Source organism: Ammospiza nelsoni, chromosome 29, assembly GCF_027579445.1.
Source record: "Ammospiza nelsoni isolate bAmmNel1 chromosome 29, bAmmNel1.pri, whole genome shotgun sequence".
NCBI classification, from domain to species: domain Eukaryota; kingdom Metazoa; phylum Chordata; class Aves; order Passeriformes; family Passerellidae; genus Ammospiza; species Ammospiza nelsoni.
The window spans coordinates 2,062,123-2,084,159 of record NC_080661.1 but is presented as its reverse complement, the minus strand read 5'-3'; the positions used below and the strand labels follow the sequence as shown (position 1 = coordinate 2,084,159).

Here is a 22,037-nt window from a genome sequence, read left to right as displayed (position 1 = left end):
TCTTTCTTTCTTTCTTTCTTTCTTTCTTTCTTTCTTTCTTTCTTTCTTTCTTTCTTTCTTTCTTTCTTTCTTTCTTTCTTTCTTTCTTTCTTTCTTTCTTTCTTTCTTTCTTTCTTTCTTTCTTTCTTTCTTTCTTTCTTTCTTTCTTTCTTTCTTTCTTTCTTTCTTTCTTTCTTTCTTTCTTTCTTTCTTTCTTTCTTTCTTTCTTTCTTTCTTTCTTTCTTTCTTTCTTTCTTTCTTTCCTATCTTTCTTTCTTTCTTTCTTTCTTCTTTCCTATCTTTCTTTCTTTCTCTTCTTTCTTTCCTATCTTTCTTTCTTTCTTTCTTTCTTTCCTATCTTTCTTTCTTTCTTTCTTTCCTATCTTTCTTCTCTCTCTTTCTCGCTTTCTTTCTCTTTCTTCCTTTCTTCCCTTTCTTTCCTATCTTTTCTTTCTTTCCTTTCTTTTTCTTTCCCTTCTTCACTCAGCTATAGCCTTTTGCATTAGTTCACTGTCTGACACTCACTGCTCCTCCCAATTAAGTGCCACTAGAAAATGTCATTAATATGCTCTATGCCACCTCCTCCTGATAGCTGGTGGGGAGGTTTCACAGCACCAGGCCTGGAAGCTCCCCCAGCAGCTGCCCCAGCACCCCCAGCATTCCCCACCTCAGGCAGGGAGGAAGCTCAGACACCTGTGTGCACATCCCAAGTACAAACTCCTGTGACAAACTCCTCTTCCTGGGAAGAAATGCTTTACAAATGCACTCCCTGGGCAGCTCCTCCTCCCACGGTACTGCTGGGGAGCCAGAGGTGCCTGCTGAGTGCAGCATCTCCTCAGAGCAGCACCAGCTTGGGCACTGCCTCCCCACTGCTCAGGTAACCAGTGACAGCAGGGGCTCTGCAGGGAAGGGATGCAGGAGGAACCCCTGGGGTGATGCACCATGCCCAGTGCCACGGTGCCACCTCTCCCAGGCGCTGCCCAGCTTGGGCTGGAGGAGCTGGGCTGCCTCTGCCTGCGAGCAACCAGCCCTGGTGCTGCCAGCCTGGTTTCATCGCTGTTCTGTCTGATCATTGCCCAGAGGGCTGACAAGGACAGAGATGTCCTTCTCTTCCTGGGATTGCAGAGGAAACCCTCAGAGAGGAGTTCTGTCCTTACAGCATGAGCAAACAATTGGCACTGCTGCTTCCTTCTGCCTCCCAGGGCACCCCGATGGAGCAACACAGGGGTTTGGATGGTGGATGCTCCTGCCTATTTCCCAATAAGCATCTCCTTGGAAAAGCTGCTTGGGTAAACATTCAGGGAGAGCAGCCAAGTCCACACACCACACTCACCATGGCCAGTTCAGCCACGAGAGGCAGAAGGGCCTTTTGTATGACAAATTCCAGCAAAGGCTTATTCCAGCACGCCAAAGGAGAATCAGAGACAAAAGAGCTGGCCATGTGGTGTGCACAGGGTTAATTAGGGGTCAGTGGCCAAGGGTCCAAAGGTACTGGGTGGCACAAAGGGCAGGGCAAAGGGCACTGCCCTACAGGGAAGACACAGAGCCAGGCACCAGGGATACCACAACCAATGAGGGAACAGGGAAAGGAGAAACTACCAGAGTTTGGGGCATATGGGGAAAGGAACTGGGGTGGTTCATAGTGTTGTGCAAGGCTCCATGGGGAAATTTTCCCTTTCAGCCTAGGTGGAGACTCTATAGCATATTCTTCCAGGGCAAGGCCCTGGGGATTGCCCTGAGGGATTCAAAGGATTCCACACCCAGACACACAGGGAGCAGGCAGGGCCTGATCCCCCAGCCACAGACCTTGCAGAGGCTCTTCCAGAAAGGCCTGAATGGGATGAATTGTTGAGAGACTAAATGAAGAGTTCAAAGCACCTGAATACTTCCTCTTACATGAGGAAGTCTCATGTAAGAACTTCAGTTGGCTAGTTTATCTGACAAACCTTTCTGTGACATTCCAAGCTATGTTAATAAACATCCTGGAAATCAACCTGTCAGATGGTGATGTCTAAGTATGACATCTTCTCCAACATCTGATTTTGTTCTGTGCTGCACTGGAGCAGGGACAGAAGCCATCTGAAATGCTTTCAAGCTTGCCAAGGGTGAATCTGTCCCCTATTCAACATCCAGCACAGCTGCTGGCAGCAAAGGCATTCCTGAGAAAGCCCCAAAGCCACCCTGTTCTGGTACATCCCAACAGCAGGTGTGCTCCTGCCCAGGCTCCTCACAGGTCCCAAAGCAGCAGCACTGCTTTCTGCTTGAACCCCACTTGAACAGGGGCAGGGAAAGAATTATGGAATGGTTTGGTTGGAACGGACCTTAAAGATCATCCAGTTCCAGCCCTCCTGCCACAGTGATGCCACCCCAAAAGGGCTGATCCCATTGCAGTTTCTCATTTAGCAAGAGACAAGTGACCCACTGGTGCTTGCTGTGCTGCTGCTCTCCCATGGCTGATGCCACAGAGCTCAGTGGTGGACTCAGGGTGTTAAGGGCTGCTCACACCAGGATTACAGGGAGACAACCTCCACAGTAACCCCTGGGAGAACTTTCTTGCACCCAGTGATTTTTAATGCCAACCTTGATGTAGTAACCACATCTTTAAGCACCATCCATCAGGCCTTCAGCTCAAACACTTGTTTGGCTGAAAAGGGTTTTAGAGCCACTCTTTTGTCACAGTGCTGAGAGGTCTTCTCTGTAATTTGTTCCCCTCAGCAAATAGAATAAAAACATTTTTAAAATGATGCCAGAATCCAATCCCTCCTCCTGTGATTCAATCCACAGCTAGCAGAGAACAAAGCCTCACAAGGAAGGGGCTCTCCACTAAGTAACCCTTGATAAGAGATGTGAAAGCACCATTCCATTTGGACACTGGGCTGGACAGTGCTCACAACTGGCCCTTTTCCCTGAGCCAGGGCTCTCCTGTGGCACTGGGATTTATGTTCTCCCAGCTGATCAGTGGGTGCTGAGTGCTCTGAACGCTGCTATTCAAACAGAGGCACCCTGTGGGGGAGGCTGGGCTGGGCTGTCTCCTCACACCGCTTGCCAAATCCACTTGGCTTCTCCTGCAGCTCCTGCAGCAAGGGGGAAGGAGGGGCAGGCGAGCCCCTGGGACAGGCAGGGCCGTGGGGACAGGCAGGGCCTGGCAGTGCCAGAGCAGGTCCCTGTGACTGCCACCCACCCTCCATGGCAGCCAAGGTGACGATGATGATGGTGGTGGCACACAAGGGGGCCCAGCCTCATGCCCAGAGCTGAGCCTGCTGAACACACACCAAACCTCATCCCTCCCGTGCAGGGGAGCCACAAGGACAGGAGGGGTGTCTGTCACACACAGGGCACAGCGTGGCCGTCCCATGAGGTGCCTGGGCCCCCTGGGAAGTCTGGAAGTCATGGAATTGAAGGTGGAGGCCAGCGAGGAGCCTGGGGAGGAGGGATCTCAGGTAAGGAGGGTGACAGGAGGGCTCCGGGGGGAAATACAGCGCCTCTGATGGGGGCACTGCTGCAGCATCTGCTGATGTACCTGCTGCTGCTGCTGCTGCAGGAGGGAAATGCTTCCTGTGGCAAAGAGCTCCTCCAACAAGTGCTCCATTCTCCACCTCCCTGCTGGGACGGCTGCTCTGCCTTCAGTGCAACAGCAGCAAACACACCAGGAAAAAATAACCACAGGGAAGGAAGAAGAACGGGTGTCCTTTTGTAGAGTGGGCACAACCTGTTTTCACTTTGCCAGCAAAGCCTTCTCCCCAGCTTCAAGGCAGGCACTGCAGTGAGTTACCACAGCCCCAGGTGCAGCAGGAGCCATGTGCTCAGGATTTAATACAAGGCACTTGATTTATTTTTTCTTCTGATACTGGGCTTGAAGTCTGTGAACTGCAGCAGTTTAGAGAGTTTAATCCCACAAAGGTCCAAGCAGAAGAAACAGAGAGACCAAACGTATCCAGCCACACTGATATTTCATCTCTCAAATGGCACACCAGGCTGCACAGACACTGCAGTGACCTTTGTCTCATAATGTCCCCAAGTCAACATCCATGAGAAGCTTACTTACAAATGCGAGTTTTAATCCCTTTCCAACTCCCTACAATATTTATCCCCAGCCAATGCTACAATCCATTCAATAATTGTCATTCCTCAGGTCTATTTGTTACTCCAGAAAGCCCATCTGGGATACTGAAGGCTTGGCTACGTTCAGAGAATATCAATACAGGATGTAGGCAGAGAAGAACAAGGCAGCTGACCAGGAGAATTGAGAACCTGACAAAAGGAACTGAGGATGATATTAATTTTGTGGGATTTTAGGCATTTAATACCTTTTGAGAGAGGCTTCTTTACTATGATGGAGGTTAGCACCTCCAGAACATCATCAACCATCGTGTCTCCCACATGTGTCACTCTCAGCCTCTCCTCCTCTCTCAGCAACTCAGGAGAGGGCCACCAAAGAACCTGGCAATGTGGAGGCACAGAAAGGACACAATAGGGGGGAATAATCCATCAGGACCAACACCAGTGTGAGAATCAGGAGGTTTAAAACAGCCATGGTTAATCTGTTGTTGGAAACAAGGAGTTAAAGGCTAAAAGGGCTGAACTTGAGGAGGGTAAAGGAGCTAAAAAGGAAACTATTTTCCAGGGGAGGGCTGGGAAGCTCAAGAAGGGGATTCATGACCAGGCCTCAGCACTCTCTGTTCCTGACCTCAGCTTCTGAGTCTGTAACTCAGTGCTGAAATTGCAAGGATGAGACACGCACAACACAAACTCCCTTCTCCCAGCTCCAGCTCCGAGTGGGAGCGTTTCAGGACACACTGTGCCGCTGTCAGGGCGTGCAGCTGACTGCCTTGGATCCCCTCTGTGCTCGATGGGTGTCAGCTGCCTCCCCTCACCCAGGCCCCAGCCCCGTCCCAGCAGTGGTGCCCCTCAAAGCCGGAGCATCCCGGGGCCGAGGGCTCCGCAGGGCTTGGCCGGCACTGCCCAGGCCAGCCTGGAGGTGCTGCTCCTACCCCTGGCTGCCAGACCAGCAGGATGGATGGGAAGAGCTGCCTGCCAGCCCTGCTGCCAAGGCAGAGTGAGAACAAATTCGGATAATAAAAGCTGGAATAAGGAGATGCCTTGGAGAGGGCACTGGAATAGCGCTTTGCAAAGCTTCAATTGAAAGCCTTGTTTCTATAACTAACGCAGTCGTAAGGGACATTAGCCTAATTTCTGTCAAGAGAACTTGTCAACACTGCAGTATTTAAGATAGACACTAAAGATGTGTCTTATCTCACAGATAGATCACTGGGAAAAGAGGGAGCTGTGCCACACTTGGTTCACAGGAAAATAAATTGACGTTCTCCCTGGGCCTACTTGATGGATGCTGTTTTATATCACCACATGCACGAGCAGCCTCCCATTTTATCAGTGTGCAGCTGAGATTGGTGCCAAATCCACTAGAAAGTGGGGTTAGATACAGGAACCCACAGGGACGTGCTTCAAATGGGCACCCAAGGACACAGAGCTGGGCATTTTCCAGCCACAGAGTATCTGAAATATTGGGCAATGTCCTGAAGGGTCAGGTCCTTCTACTGATGGTGCTCACCAGCTGAGCCATAGTTGGTGGGGGGGCTTTCAGGGCCAAGGGGAGAAAACTGGGGATAGAAGAAAAGAACTGTCTTGGCTTCCTCAGGACCAGCAGCAGGAACTCACCTGGCCTGGTTTTCAGAGATGCTCCATTGTGAGTCAATAGAAAGTAAAGAAAAGAGAGGCTGTACCCTGAAGCTTTAGGAGAAAAGTGTTGCAAGCTCCTGCTCCCATCATACCCCACTCTGAGGAACTAAAACATTCCCAGGAGTCCAAGTGTATTAATGACAGTTTCTCCCAGCTGATTTATGACCGGAGATAGCTCAGGGACGCCACTTGTTGGTTTCTCGGCTGTTTAGGTGGCCTGGAAAGGCCCAGGGTGGCCTTGGACAGACCGGAGCTTCAAAGGACGAGAAGAGACTTCAGATCTTGTCTCGGTCTCAGTGTTTATTAATTGTTTATCTAAAAGATTTTCTTTCGGCCCAACAGAGGTCTGCACAGCCAGCCAGCCATGGGCACACTGCAAGCCCCCGGGGCGGTCACTTATCTTTATACCTGAAGTTACGTGTACAATATTTATAATTTTTCCCCAATACCTTTTACCCTTATTAACCGGTGCACTTTTAGTAATAACCAATCCCAAAGTGCCAACATCACCACAGAAGATGGAGGCCAAGAAGAAGAAGAAGAAGAAGAACAGGACACGCCCCAATTCCTCCATCTTACTTCTTTAGACCCCCCTGTACAGAAATCCTAAACCCTGTGTTTTACACTCTAATTGACTTATCCCTTCACCATTCATCCAGTGAATTCCTCCCATTCCTCATACAGGTGTCGTCGCCTGTGTAGGATAAAGTCCTGCCACCAGACACTTCTGGCAACATTCCAGGACTCCCGAGCCCCCCAAGGGCGGTCTCGGCCACTCTGCACCTCCATCCTGAGGTGCTGAGATCCCACATATTAAGGCTGGCATGGCTCCACAAGTCCCATGTGCCAGCCTTGGAGCTGAGTTTGAGACATGCCCAAGATAATGCTGGTGCCACGGCACAAAGGCTTGTCCCAGACTTGCAGCTTCTGCAGTGGAAAGTTGAAAATGCCCTTTTATTTGCAGTTGTTACACGGAAATAACAGCCATGTAACCTTGTCCCAACCTTGGAACAGAAATCAACTTGCAGAGGAAGCCTGAGGGAGCGCGACCCTGAGCTGCAGGCTCGAGGGCAGGAGGGTGGCTCTGCTCTGCCACGGATTCTGCACTTGCAGAAGAACTAAATCACTACAGCAGCCTGAAACGTCCCTCGGGAAGGAAATCCTCTCAAAGAAAATCAATAACTCAGTGTAATTTTAGCATGCAGCCAGGAGAATTTACATTGCCACGAAGGCTGAGAGCTCTGCCACAGAGACAGAGGCACAGCATCATCAAACAGCCCTGCAGCAGACCCTGCACAGAGCACGGGCTCTGGGTGTTCACTGCCAAGCCACGAGGCTGGGCTCTGCATTTTGGGACCCCACAGACCCAAATAACAGGGACAGCAGCAGGGATGTGGTCCAGCCAAACTCCCTTGGGACAAACCCACCTTTCCCTTTTCTCCTCTGCAGCAGCAAGGCTGCAATCATGGCAGTGCTGGAAAACACTCCAGATCCTCCACTCCAGGGTGAGACACACAAAGCTCAGCTAAACCAGGCTCAGGAGCAGAGGGGGAGTGCTCCAGCCACAGCCTCCACCCCTGGCCAGGGGGTTCCCACCAGCCAAGCCACCCACGAAACAGCACAACAAGGATGTGCTGCAGCCCCCAGTGATTAATGAGACTGCAATTTATGTAATTATATTAATGCTAAGTACACTCGGAGCAGAAAGTTCAAGGGAATTGATGACACTGTAGAGGACAGTTCAACACTGAGCAGTAACTCCAGCAAAAAGGGGGGAGAAAAAAAAAGCCCCTGATTATTCAGTAGCTTTTCTCCCAGATTCTCAGGGTCAGCTTGGAGGAGAAGGTGGCCTGAATTATATTTTCATTTCCAGAACATCAACAGAATTGCTAAGTGAGTTCCAGCGGCAGTGTCAGAGCCTGCCCATTGTTATGCATGCCAGCCCCGTCCCCTCCCAAGCTCTGCTGTGTCTCCTGCCAGTGCTGCCACCACCGAGCCCTGCCACCCCGGAGACACAGGACCAGCTCCTGTGCCAGTGCCTCTCCTGGTCCCCAGCATGGACAGACAAACTGCAACAACCAATTCCTCAGAAGCCAGGTGTAGCCTCCATGTCTGAAGGTGCAGGAACCTGTCCAGGATAAGCCTGATGAGCAAACAGCCCACTCCAGCCAGCAGAGGTTTGTGCACAGCCAGCCCTCTCCAGAGTGCCTGTTGGCACAGCCACAGCCCCTGGCAGATGTGGAGCCTGTGCCAGGGCATGCAGAGCTGGCAAGGACTGTGTCCACACACAGAGTTCTTCCCCTGTACGCCCACCTGGAGCCATGGAAGCATTTTGGGGCACCCGTGCTGGCCACAGTCCTGTCACTCCTCACAGGTTCCTCTGGTGCCAACAAGCTCTCACACAGATTGTGCCATCAGTGCTGATGTGCTCCAAGAGCCTCAGTCTGCAAATCCAGCTTTACAGCAGTTACCAATGCACACTGGGCTTCTGCATTGCTTCATTGAGACTTGAAACTTTACAGGGGCCTGGAGTGCCAGGACACAGGGAATGGCTTCCACTGCCAGAGGGCAGGGATGGATGGGATATTGGGAATTAGGAATTGTTCCCTGGGAGGGTGGGCAGGCCCTGGCACAGGGTGCCCAGAGCAGCTGGGGCTGCCCCTGGATCCCCGGCAGTGCCCAGGGCCAGGCTGGACATTGGGGCTGGAGCAGCCTGGGACAGTGGGAGGTGTCCCTGCCATGGCAGGGGATTGGAATTGGATGAGTTCAAGGCTCCCTTCCAACCCAAACCATTCTGGGATCCAATGACTCTGCACCTCTGAAATGCTGAGATCTGCCTGCAGAGCTGCCCCAAGGGCCAAGGTCAGTGCTGGAAGCTAAAGGTGCATTATGACCACCCCACACAAAGCCAGGACAATGACTTGTTTTGCTCCTAGAACACAGAACATGAAGCTGCCTGAAAAGCCAGGGCAGAAGAACTCTGCAAAGACAACACAAAAGAGGAGACCCCACAAGCCTCATGTGACCCCTGTGTCTGATTGAAAACCAAACTGAATTAAATGAGAATTCATAAGTTTGGTGTCTCAATATTGTACTCAGAGCTCTCCTGGTGCCTTCCAAGCTCAGCAGCAGCATCCAGCAAGAGGGAACATGCAGAAGGCAACTCAGTGATGATTAGGAAGACACATATGAAGTTATCCATCACCCAACAACCTGTGTGCACCTACATGTCCTGCAGTACAATCAGAAATCAATAGCAAGATGCAGAAACCCTCAACCACTCAGTAAAATATGAAGAACAATTGTAATATTGATTTTAAAAGCACCTCTGTAAAGACAGTTGAGAAGAAGCCAGAGAAATCAAAGTAAGATGCCTGAATTGAAACTTTTTTTTTTTTCCTCAGAAAGACATTAATAATGGATTTTCAATGCAAGAAGAAAAACTGAAACCCACACCATATTCTACTGGTAATAACAGCTTTCTGCAAAGCCCAGCTATTAATGTAACAGGGACGTCCATCAATCAAGCACACAGAAAGTACTTTGAGAGCTAAAAAAAGAGCATGCAAACATCTGCATTTGGCAACTTAAATTTTGCCTTTAAGCATAAGGAACATAATAAATTATCAGGAGGTTGGGCTTGAACTTGTTTTCCTCCATCCTGGACCTAAATGCTGAGGATAAGGATGAAGGTACACAAACATGCTGCTGCAGGGATATGTCATGACAAAAAGTGGGCGAAAGGAGCACAATTTCATTTGTGCTTTCATTTGAAAACACTGATGCAAGAGGACACCAAGCAAGGGTGTAGCATCTCCCTGTGTGCAGTTCAGCGAGCTCCTGTGAACCCTTTTCCACCTCCAGCATCCTCAGCACATCCAAGACTTCTGGAGTGGTCCCACAGTGGAGTGAAAAATGTGCCAGTGTGCTCCAAGGTGCCCATGGCACCCCCCTCGCCCAGCTGCTTCCCTGCTCCCCGTGGAGCTGTGGTGATTTTGGCAGCTCCTCAGTCCCTCAGTGTTCTCTTCAACCACCACATCACACCTGGGGTCCATCCACACAGCCAAGCACTGCCTGGGGTGTCCCAGCAACCCCAGAAAAGCTGGATTGGCACCAGGGGAACGGCTGCAGAAAGCAGCTGGGGTGTCCCCACGCCTCCAGTGTCTCCCCCCTTGTAAAACACAGCAGGTCAGAGCAAGTGCTGGAGATAATGAACACAATTTATGGATTCCAGCACAGGAGGCTGCAGACATGGCTGCAACTAAGTCTTAATAAATTCTGAAGAGTGACACCATAAAATGGCATTTTGGAAGGCTGTATTTATTGTCTCCCCATGCTTCTGTCCTCATGGAAGACCATGGAGAGCCAGAGATCCTCGTGGAAAACCATGGAGAACCAGAGATCCTCAAGGAAGACCATGGAGAACCAGAGATCCTCAAGAAGAACCATGGAGAACCAGAGATCCTCAAGGAAGACCATGGAGAACCAGAGATCCTCAAGGAGAACCATAGAGAACCAGAGATCCTCAAGGAGAAGCATGGAGAACCAGAGGACCCCTGGTTCCTGGTGCCAGAAGGGCAGGAAACCTCCCCATTCAGCATTCCCACCTCCCCTACCACTGCAGTGTGCACTTCCATGGTTCCATATTTAGCTTTTGGGCCACACATACAGTTTTTCTGGAGCATAATCTCCACTGAGTTTCTTGTTGTCCCTGCTGGTGTAGTGTTCTAAGCCTGCAAGAAAATCACTTTGAGCTTCAGGCAGTGCCTTGGGTGTGGATGGAGACTTGACAAGTATAAAGATGCTGCTGTTCCATCCCTGTCTGTATCACCTGCACTGCAGAAGGCACAAAAAAAATCATGTGAACCACTTTTAGTTCTCTTTAGAATACAAAAAGGTAATAAAACTGCCCAAACTCACATATATCAGTTTATCAAGTACAGCAAACAGTACAACAGGAGTGCAGGTGTGTTTGGCACTCACAGTGGATGGAGCTGAGTGTGAATATCTGCTCACCCAGTGTCCCCCCTCTGGCCTCCGTGTCCCTCCTCTCTTGCCAGCTGACAGCCACCAGCTCTCCTCAGCAGCCTGGCTCTGCTCCTCCTCCAGGACAAGTCCTTTCCCCTTCAGAAAGCAAACCAAAAGTTTGGAGAGCATCTGAAGAGATCAGTGTGTGGAAGGATGATGAAACAAGAGTCAAGTGAAAGCCCCTTGGCTTCTCTTCCAGCAAAGGCTCTGCCCTCATGGACCCCCTTCCCTGCAGCCTGTGGCTCCTGGCTCCAGCCCTCTGGACCCACAGCTCCCCAGCAGCTCAGACATTTCCTGCTGCCTCTTTTCAGAGGAGCCCTTTCTGTGCTTGCCCTGCTCAGACTGCAGCTATGTTAGTGGGGGCGCAGTCAGCACCACCACCAGGGCTTGCAGCTCTCTGTGAAGCCCCAGTGAGATTTTCTGTCTCAAAAAAGGCACTGCCAGAGAGTCCCTGATAGCTGAGCCTGGAAACACCTCTGGGATCAACCCCTGCTCAAGCAGTGTCCCCTCCAGCCCTAGGGCTGTGCTCAGGTGGGTCTGGGATGTCCCAGGACTCCATCACCTCTCTTGTGGAGCTGGCCTGCTCCAGTCACCCTGCAGTAATCAGATTTTTCTGTGTTTAAGCAGTGTTTGCTGTATGTTTTGCCGTGGAGGTGTCTTGGAATGGCAGCACAGCCAGTGGGACAGCAGCTACTCCTCCATCATTCCCTCAGACAGCCTATAAATACCTGCACTCCACCTGTAAAACCCATCACCATGTGCAACCCCCTTACAGCTCCACCTAATCCAGATACAGGCAGGGATAACAATTTTTTTGTGCATTATCTGGTGAAGAACAGACAGATAACTGTAATTAGTAGCATCCTGGTTAGATGAAATGATAGTGTAATTAATGAAGACCAGGTGGGCTTTGTTTCAGATAAGGAAAGCAGCAGATTCTATTAATGTATGGTATAAAATATTGTAAAATCCCAAAACTATGTGTCTGACCACCCCGGCCAGGAGCAGCTGTCTATTTAGATTCAGCAAGTTCCCTGACACAAGTAAAGATAACGATTGCCGCTTTAACGTAAGAATAGAACCTTCCAGGGCGATGATCACCGGTATCCAGAGTCATCGGGAGCCACCCAAGAGCGATTATTGCCTTGCCGATTGCATCTATCAAGATAGTCAGTGGCGCCAGACTGATACATCTGAATACACGGCTTCCTGGAGCCGATTGACACCAGTGGCACACCTGGACCCGGCTTTTGTCCACCTCTGCACATGGAAAGAAACAGCGATACATGTGAAGAGATACAAAGGAAATTTGGTCATCTTTGCCTCGGGCAGAATAAACTGTATAAAACGTGGCTGCAAGAAGCAACGTGCATGAACCGGGAAACTCTGACACTCGGGAGGTCAGATCCAGGTTCACACACCACCGAACACAGACTCGACACTGTCACTTTGGCTGTGGTGGTTTCGAAGACTGAAATTCGGTCACACAGACAAATTAATAAATCTTTGCTAAATTTGCTGCGCCTGCTGCTGCCCTTGGCTTGCAGGTGCCATCAAAAGGGTGCCACGGAATCGCGTCCGGCACTGGGGCAAGCTGGTGAGTGAGCGGGGCCAGCGGCAGAAGCCGGGGCTGCCAGCCGGGGATGAGCCGAGGCCCAGCACGGTGGGAGCCGCCAGGACACCCCGAGGGAGAGCGGGCGTGGGGCCAGCGCAGGGCGCAGAGCATCCCGGGCTGGCTGAGGGCTTCCCCAGGCCTGGCATGGCATCAGCCCCCACTGACGGCATCGTGCTCCTCTCGCAGCCCGATGGCACCAGCGCACGCCTTGGCCACTCATGCTGCTGGCCAAGGTGTCCACTGGCTTCCCTGGTGTGGTCCAGCTGCTGGAGTGGCTTGAGCTCCCCAACAACATCGTGATGGTGCTGGAGCACCTGGAGCGCTCTCAGGACCTGCAGCATTTCATTGGGGCACGGTGGTTCCTGCCTGAGGAGGAGGCGCGGGAGCTGTTCCGCCAGGTGCTGGAGGCCGTGCGGCACTGCACCAGCTGCGGGGTCCTGCACAGGGACACCAAACCAGAAAACATCCTGGTTGACCTGGACACCGGGCAGGCCAAACTCATTGACTTTGGCTGTGGCACCTACCTGCAAGAGACAGCCTACACTTACTTTGCAGGTGAGCCCATGCAGAGGTGTGCTCCCTGTCCCGGCATTTCGTTACCCAACATCTCACAGCCCAAGCTGGGTGTGGCAGCAGGGATTCTCCCTTTTTTAAGTGCCCTTCATGGCACTGAGATTTCAGCTGAGTGCTTTTGAGCAGGGCTGAGTGCGGAGTCAGCTTCCAGCTGTGGTGGCAGCCTTTGGCCACCACTCTGCCCAGAACTGGGGCTGGGGCAGCCAGCTCAACACAAACACCCGTGGGTGGGGGTAGCAGAGAGGGGGGGCAGAATCTGTGCCCCAGCCAGTTTGGTTTGCAGGTGAGAAAGGGCTTGGACTGCTCCACTCACCTGGTTTGTCTTGGGTTCATAAAGTTTTTTGGGGCAATGCAGGCAGGGAGGATGAAGGCATGGTTTTCCCAGTACTGAGTGGGTTCTTCCTTGTCATGGTCCGGCCTTGCCATGGTTTCCACTTCCCTCTTCCATCACTGGTGGCTTCTTTTCCAACTCCAAGTCTGTACACAAGTCCCAGGTGCTGGTGAGAGGGCAATGCTCACCCTGTGTGCCATTGGGGCAGCCCCCCATGCCCAGGGATGCTGGGGCCAGGCTCTGGGAGCAGCAGCATCCCCCTGATGAACTCCATCTGTATTCCATAGGAACACGGTCATACAGCCCCCCGGAATGGACTCTGGCTGGTACTATGGCAAGCCAGCTACCATCTGGTCCCTGGGCATCCTGCTGCACCAGATGGTCTGCGGGGAGCACCCTTTCAGGAGGGGCCAGAACATCAGCTGGGACCATCAGCTCTCGCTGCCACAAAGGCTCTGTCAAGGTGGATCCTCATCTCTGGGCACGGGGGGAATCCCAGTGCTGGGAGCCAGCAGTGGGCTCGTGAGCATCCTGCACTTGCAGCTGCTGAGGAGGTGACAAGTGTCCTGCTCTCCTCCAAAACAGGGAATTGATGGGTAAGTTCAGGCCCAGCTTTGAGCACATCCAGCAAGGCCTGGGCATGGGAATAGTGGGACAAAGCCAAGAGGAGCCTTCTCCAACTGCCCGGTGGTTTCTGGTTTCTCTGCCCAGAGTGCCAAGATCTGATCAGGCAGTGTTTATCCGTGCTGGACTTGGAAAGGCCCTCATTAGAGGAGCTGTTCTGTCATCCTTGGATGCAGGATATTTATCTGCCGTAGAAGAAGGGAGAGAGCCAGAGGCACACTGTGATGCAGGGCCCTGGCAATTTACAGGTGCACACATGTCTTGGCGATAACGAGCAAAGGAAGCCAGACTTTTTTGTCCTGCCTGTGTAACTGCCCAGGGCTCATCAGATGGGAAAACACAGCCCTTGTGCTGGAGCTGAGCTGCTCTGCCCAGCACTGGTGGCTGCCATCTGAGCTGGTTTTGCTTGTCCTGGTTCCCTGACAGCTTGGGCCCTGGGCAGAGCCCTGAGAGCCTGGTCTGCCCCCAGGGAAGGAGAAGCAGCCCCTGGACAAGCTGTACCAGGTGGGGCTGCTGCTGCTGGGGACAGTGAGGATGACATCAAGGATGACAACCTCTTCCTGGACCTGGCCACTGGCCAGCTGAAGATGATGGACTTTGATTCTGGCACCTTCTTCAAAGCCAGGCTCCACAGGGAATTTGTAGATGAGTCCACACACAGGGGGATGCTCCCAGATTTGGGCATTGCACAGCCCAGCTGGGAACCAAAGGTTCCCCCATTGCTGGGGCAGATGCAGCTGATCCTTCAGTCGGCTGCCCAGCTGCTTTTGGCAGGGCTGGGGCATGGGCTGGGGTGGCTACGAAATGGGAGTGGGCTCCTGGCCCTGCCAACAGCCCCCAGCACCCACTGTGCCCCGGGCTGGGGCTGGGGCTGGGGCAGCCAGCCCGACACAAACCAACCCCATGGTGGGAGCAAAGGTGGAGCTCCAGAACCTGTGCACAGCTGCTTTGCTGTGCAGGCAAGGAAGGGCTTGGGCTGCTCCACTGCCCGTGTTTGCTTTGGGATCACCGTTATTGTGGGGGGAGCAGTGCAGGGAGGAAGGGAGAAAGCCTGGGCTTCCCTTACCTGTGGGTTGGTTTTTCCCTGGCATGCAGGGGTTGGGCCTTCCTCAAGGCCCTGGAAGAGATAAGATTTTTTACCTTTCTTCTTGTTTCCCCTTTTTGTCTGTAATCTATTTTCAATAATTTGTTCATTTGTTTTTCTAGGGGAATCATTCTAAGTGGGCTCCAGCCTGGATCAGGAAGTGCTGGGGAGCAGCTGCGGTGTGGATGGGCTGTGCCCTTGGAGAAGGCTGAGGACATCGTTTGGGACCAGCTTTTCTTCCAGCGGGGGATGGCGTGAAGTGGGTCCCCGTCTGCTTGACATGGTGGGATCAGAGCTTTTGGGAGATGGCAGCGAGCACAGGAGCATCCTGCTCTGGGCAGCTGCTGAGGAGGTGGATGTGCCCTGGATGGCTGCAGGCTGGGCACATGTCCTGCCCTCCTGCTCTGTGCCAAAGGCAGCAGGGATGGGCAGCTCTGGGCACCGCTCTGAGCACGGCCAGCATGGCCTGGGCACCATGGGCGGCTGGGACAAGGGCACAGGAGCCCTCAGCTGACGGGCGGTTTCTGCTTTCTCTGCTTGCAGCCGGGCTCTGCAGGTGCTGAGGCTGCTCTGGGCTCTGCCAGGGCTCTGCTGGAGCTCAGCACCGGGCTGGAATCAGCCAAAGAAGAAATGGTGTGACCTGCAGCACAGACTTGCTTGAGCATTTTGGCAGCATAGCTCAAGTTTGCAGAGTGTACACCTCCAAGGGAAAACATGACACCCCTCAAAAAACAAACTTGTTCAATAACTTCTGAAATGAATCTGGGATGACCCCAAATGACATTTTTCAGCTTGCTGAAGCTGTAGCTCAGCCCTTCTTTGAACAGTTCTCTACTCCCCAGCTGCCTTTTACTTCCCAACTGCTCCCTCTTTTCCCGCAGTGAGTTCCCAGCCCATTGCAGTCTCCATCACACTGTTGCCTTCCTTGATGCCCCTCACCCCAAGGAAGGCTGAGCCCCAGGCTTAGGGACTCATCCTGTCACTGGATGAGGAGCAGCAATGTCTCAGAGGTCCAGTGGGATTTTAGTGTCATTCAGAGCCACTCTCCAGCCCTCAGCTCTCCTCACTGCTGAGATCCCACTCCTTTTTCCTCATCCTTGCAGCAGGATGAGCTCTGTGAATCCCCTTGAGCCTCCCCACTCTTCCCAGCCCATGCACCCCCCTCAGTTAGGCTGAAGCTGAGGCTTCTCTGTCTCCTGTGGCACACCAGTCCAGTGCCCTGTGCGGGGAGCCCCAGCCCCAGAGCACAGCACACAACAGTGCAGTCCGGGCTGGAGCAGCTGCTCTGCAGCCCTGGCTTGGCTGTTTGTGGCAAGGGAATGCTCCCTGTTTCCAGCTGTCCCTGCAGGATGGCCCCAGGGCAGAGCCCAGCCGGGCTCCCACTGCAGCCCCTGGAGCTTGGGGCAGACAGTGCTCCCAGAGCTGAGGTTCCTGGGGAGCACCCGGAGCTGTGCCTTGCACTCTGTGGCCGTGTGTCACAGTGCAGGCTGGCTCATGCTGTGTGAATGTACCAGCCCTGGTTTGACTGCCAGGGGCCTCGCCCAGTCACATCTCTCCCAGGGCTGCAGCATTTCACTGGCCAGAATCTGACAAGGCAAAGGGATCAGAGCAATGAAAATATCCAGACTGGGTTTTTCAAAGGCCCTTTAGAACAAAGGGCTTGAGAAGGAACGCTCTCTGTTTGCCACATGAACATAGGAGTGAGTGCTCTGTCCTTCTCCAACCCACTCCCCCCCAGCCAACGTTACAGCCACCCACTCCCTCACACATTCCCCTCGTGCCTTCCCACTGCCGCGTCCTGTCAGGGTTTCCCAGCCCCTCGTCCCTTCCTGGCCCCAGCCCCTCAGGCTCTGCCCCAGCCTGGCCAAGCTGCCCGGCAGCAGCGCCGCAGCCCCACAGCAGCTCCAGAGCAGCCCCATCCAGAGGCACCTGGGAGCCCTCAGCAAGGCAGCCAGCAGCAGACGGGCAGGAGGACACGGATGGCGCTTCCTGCCTGGCACAGGGCTTGTGGCCATCTCCAGGCACCGCTCTGGCAGGGATCCCCGCAGCTCCGGCCCCTGCCCAGCCACTCTGTGGGCAACACAAAGGCTTCAGCAGAACCACCACAGGCCAAGGGGCTTCTGGCCATTTTCCTTGCAACACTGCACGCCTGGGCAGCTTGCTGAGCACAAGCATCCTTTTCCCCCTTCAGGGCCTCATCACCCCTCAGCCTGCTGTGCTGCTGTGCACAAGGTTCCTTTTTCACCCTTTCCTGCCTCTTGCCCTGCAGACCCTTTGTAGCAAAGGAATGCTCCTGACAGTCTGTGTATCATAACACATTCTAAAATTTATTTATTTATAATAGAGATAAAAAATGGAAAAGAAGAAAAGAAAAATCTTAAAGAAAAGGAAAACTCCCCCTTGCTCATGTGGTGCCAGCAAAGAGTGCCTCTCAGATCAGCTCTCTGCACATCTCCTGCAGAGCAGCCAGCAAAGCCCTGACAGACAAGGCCGAGTCTCCCATTCCCTGCGCAGCTGATCTTGCAGCCTCTGGAAGATGGAATATTGCCCACATGTTATTGGCCGGAGGACATGCAGTGTTCCAAATGCCAGCTATGACACGGCACTGCTGGTGTCCTCCCTCAGGCATTCCAGGGCTGCAAGAGAGAAGAACAGAGCCACGGTCAGAAGCTGGAGCTGCGATGAGCTGAGGAGAGCCCCCCGCAAGGGCCATCCCAGCCAGCTCTTGCCATTGCCAGGAGGGAGCAGGGACCAAGGGGATCAGCCCTGCTATAAATGATCAATCAAAAGCCAGATTATCAAAAATGCAAAAATATTTTTTTTTATCTTTATGTGACCAAAATATGATCCTCAAAACCATCACAGCCAAAGAGACAGCGTTGAGCCCGGGATCGGCGCTGGGTAAACCTCTGGATCTGACCTCTATCACATCAGATCCCCCCGTTCATGAGAGTCACTTCCAGTGATGAGATTTTACACAGTGTATTTGCCCGAGGCGAAGGAGTCCTAATTTCTTTTGCAACTCTTCACATTCATAGTTTGGGTCTTTCACTGTGCAGAGCTGGATAAAGGCCGTGTCCTGGTTGATCGAGTTTGGGGAAGTCATATATTCACATGTATGTTCTTGGCGTGGCTATCTTGATTGATGTTATCTGCAGGACAATGATCGCTCTTAGGCAGTTTCCGAGGACTCGACATACCAGCGATCATCTCCTGGAAGCGTGTATTTTTACGCTAAAGTGTTGATCGTTATCTTAGCCCTGTCCAGGAATCCTTAGAATCTGAATAGGCATCCTCTCTAAGGCTGTGTGTGGTCAGAGACACATTTGAATTTAACAATCTTTATAAAATACATTCTTTGATTCTCTACTTCTACCCTCCACCTTTAAGTGTCTCCTACAAAGAGAAAAACTTTGTTAGATCCTTATTCCATGTTCTCCTTGTGGGATTCCCTGATAACCAGTATTATTGTTCATACTAGTTTTGACCTGTTTTTCAAATTTTGCCAAGACTTCGGCAGCGTTGCTTGCACCCTTTCTCTCTCCCAAGCTCATGATCTTGGATGTGTTGTTTCCAGAAGCCAACTCTGGGTCCATGGGTACTATTGCTATCTGCATACTCCTTACCACGGAATTAATCAGTCTAATAGAACAGAATCACAGAATTTCTAGGTTGGAAGAGACCTTTAAGATCATCGAGTCCAACCCATGTTCTAATACCTCAACTAGATCATGGCACCAAGTGCCACATCCAGTCTTTTTAAACGCATCGAGGGATGGTGACTCCACCACTTCCCTGGGTAGATGATTCCAGTATTTGACCACTCTTTCTGTAAAAATCTTCCTCCTTAATTCTAGCCTGTATCTCCCTTGGTGCAACTTGAGACTGTGTCCTCTTGTTCTGTCTGTTGTTGCCCGGAGAAAGAGACCAACCCCCAGCTCATCACAGCCACCCTTCAGGAAGAGAGTGATAAGGTCACTTCTGAGTCTCCTTTTCTCCAGGCTGAACAACCCCAGCTCCCTCAGTCGCTCTTCATACTGCTTGTGTTCCAAGCCCATCACCAACCTCGTTGCTCTCCTTTGGACTCGCTCAAGCATCTCAACGTCCCTCCTAAAGTGAGGGGCCCAGAACTGGACGCAATACTCCAGGTGAGGCCTCACCAGTGCTGAGTACAGGGGAAGGATGACCTCCCTGCTCCTGCTGGCCACACCGTTCCTGATACCGGCCAGGATGCCATTGGCCTTCTTGGCCACCTGGGCACACTGCTGGCTCATGTTCAGCCGACTGTCAACCAGCACCCCCAGGTCCCTTTCCACCTGAGCACTGTCCAGCCACACCGTCCCCAGCTTGTAACATTGTAGGGGGGTTATTGTGGCCAAAGTGCAGGACTCGGCAGATGGACTTATTGAACTTCATCCCATTAGATTCTGCCCATCCATCCAACCGTTCCAAGTCCCTCTGCAAAGCCCTCCGTCCCTCTAATAGATCAACACACGTTCCCAGCTTAGTGTCATCTGCAAATTTGCTAATGAAAGACTCTAAACCCTCATCCATGTCATCAATAAAAATATTAAACAGAACTGGCCCCAGCACAGACCCCTGAGGGACACCACTGGTGACTGGTTGCCAGCTGGATGCAGCACCATTCACCAGCACTCTCTGGGCCCGGCCATGCAGCTAGTTTCTAACCCAGCAGAGTGTTCCTGTCCAAGCCACGGCCTGCCAGCTTGTCTAGGAGTATGCTGTGGGAGACAGTGTCAAAGGCCTTGCTGAAATCCAAATAAACAGCACCTACAGCGTTCCCTGCATCCACTAGGTGGGTTACCTGGTCATAAAAAGTGACCAGGTTGGTTAAACATGACCTACCCCTCCTAAACCCATGCTGACTGGGTCTGATACCCTGGCCATCCTGTAAATTCTATGTGATGGCACTTAATATAAACTGATCCATTATTTTGCCAGGTACTGAGGTCAGGCTGACTGGTCTATAATTACCAGGATCCTCTTTTGCACCCTTTTTGTGAATGGGTATCACATTGGCCAGCTTCCAGTTATCCGGAACCTCACCAGTGAGCCAGGACTGTTGGTAAATGATGGAGAGTGGCTTTGCAAGCTCATTTGCCAGCTCTCTCATTACCCTGGGGTGGATTCCGTCTGGTCCCATAGATTTATGAACATCCAAGCATTTCAGTAGTTCCATGAAAGCCTCCTCTTGGATAATGTGGGGACCATTCTGCTCCCTGACACCACCAACCAGCCCAGGCGGGCAGGTGTCTTGAGGGCAAGTCATCTTCCCACTAAAAACTGTGGCAAAGTAGGCATTAAGCACTTCTGCCTTCTCCTCATCTGCAGATACTAAGTTCCCTCCCTTGTCCAATAAAGAACAAAGGCCGGTCTTACCCTTCCTTCTAGCATTATTGTGTTTTTAAAAACATTTTTTATTATCCTTTTCAGAAGTCACCATTCTAAGTTCAAACTGAGCTTTGGCCTCCCTGACTTTTTTTTCTGCATGCTCTAGCAGCCTTCTTGAATATTTCCTTAGAGACCTGACCCTCCTTCCAACTCTGATACATCCTCTTTTTATTCCTGAGTTCCTCCAAAACCTCCCTGCCCAGCCAGGCTGGACGTTTACCCCGTTGACTGATCTTTCGGCACACAGGGGTGGTCTGTTCCTGTGCCCTCAAGATCTCTGTTTTGAGGCATGCCCACCCTTCCTGAACTCCTTTGTTTTTAAGGGCTACTTCCCAAGGGACACTCTGAATAAGTCTCCTAAACAGGCCAAAGTCTGCCCTCCGGAAGTCCAATGCAAGAGTTTTACTGGTGCTCTTCCTGACTTCACCAAATATTGAGAACTCTATTATTTCATGATCACTCTGCCCCAAGCGACCTCCAACCACTACATCTCCCACCAGCCCATCTCTGTTTGCAAATAGCAGATCTAACATAGTTCCTCCCCTGGTGGGTTCACTCACCAGCTGCGACAAAAAGTTGTCCTCCATACATTCTAAGACTTTCCTGGACTGCCTCTTTATTGCTGTATTAAGTTCCCAGCAGATGTCTGGTAGGTTGAAGTCACCTACAAGAACAAGGGCTGATGATCTTGAAACGTTACCTAGCTGCTTATAGAATAAGTCATCTACCCCTTCTTCCTGGTTGGGTGAATGATAACAGACTCCCAGTATGGTGTCAGCCTTGTTGGCCTTCCCCTTAATTCTTACGCATAGACATTCAACTCCATCTTCCTTAGTTTCAATTTCCATGGCATCGAAAGTCTGCTTAATATAAAGGGCCACCCCTCCACCTTTTCTTCCTTTCCTGTCTCTTCTGAAGAGCTGGTATCCATCCAGTGCAGTACTCCAGTTATGTGAGTCGTCCCACCATGTTTCAGTGATGGCAACTACATCATAGCTCTGCAGTTGCACCATGGCCTCCAGCTCTTCTTGTTTGTTGCCCAAACTGCGTGCATTGGTATACACACATCTCAGCTGGGCTACTGACTTCAGCCCTAACTTAGCCTTGCAACCCTTGGGCCTGCTTCCAGTTAGCTCAGCTTCTTCCACTTCCCCCTTCAAACCTAGTTTAAAGCCCTCTCAATGAGGTCTGCCAGTTCATGAGCTAAAAACCTTTTGCCCTTAACAGAGAGGTGTACCCCATCTGGTTCCAGCAGAGAAGATGCTGTAAAAGTTTCCCCATGATCAAAGAATCCAAAATTTTGCCAACGACACCAACCCTTGAGCCACTTGTTGATGATGCAGATTCTCTTGTTTCTTTCATCAGTTTCCTCCACCACCAAAGGGACTGAGCAGAACACTACCTGTGCTCCTGCCCTATCCAAGGTACCTGACCCAGTACCTTGAAGTCCTTTCTAATTGCCTTGACACTCCTCTTCTCAATCTCATCACTGCCAGCCTGGAGTTTCAGCAGTGGGTAATAATCAGAGGGCTGAATCAGCCCAGGAAGTCTCTCAGTGATATTTTGCACCCAGGCCCCAGGGAGGCAACAGACCTCCCTGTGGGATGGGTCTGGTCAACATATGGGGCCCTCAGTTCCCTTCAGGAGGGAATCACCTATTACGATTACCCTTCTTTTTTTCTTGATGTTAGAGG

General features: G+C 51.8%; 1 protein-coding gene across 1 annotated transcript; it reads left to right on the top strand.

Moving 5' to 3' along the window:
• Positions 1–11,797: 11,797 nt before the first annotated feature.
• On the top strand, positions 11,798–14,041 carry LOC132085207 (serine/threonine-protein kinase pim-1-like). Its single transcript, XM_059490577.1, is given in 7 exon segments — positions 11,798–11,873; positions 12,252–12,301; positions 12,506–12,517; positions 12,520–12,874; positions 13,511–13,537; positions 13,540–13,686; positions 13,935–14,041. Coding segments are annotated over 7 exon segments (774 nt in total).
• The last annotated feature ends 7,996 nt before the right edge of the window (positions 14,042–22,037 follow it).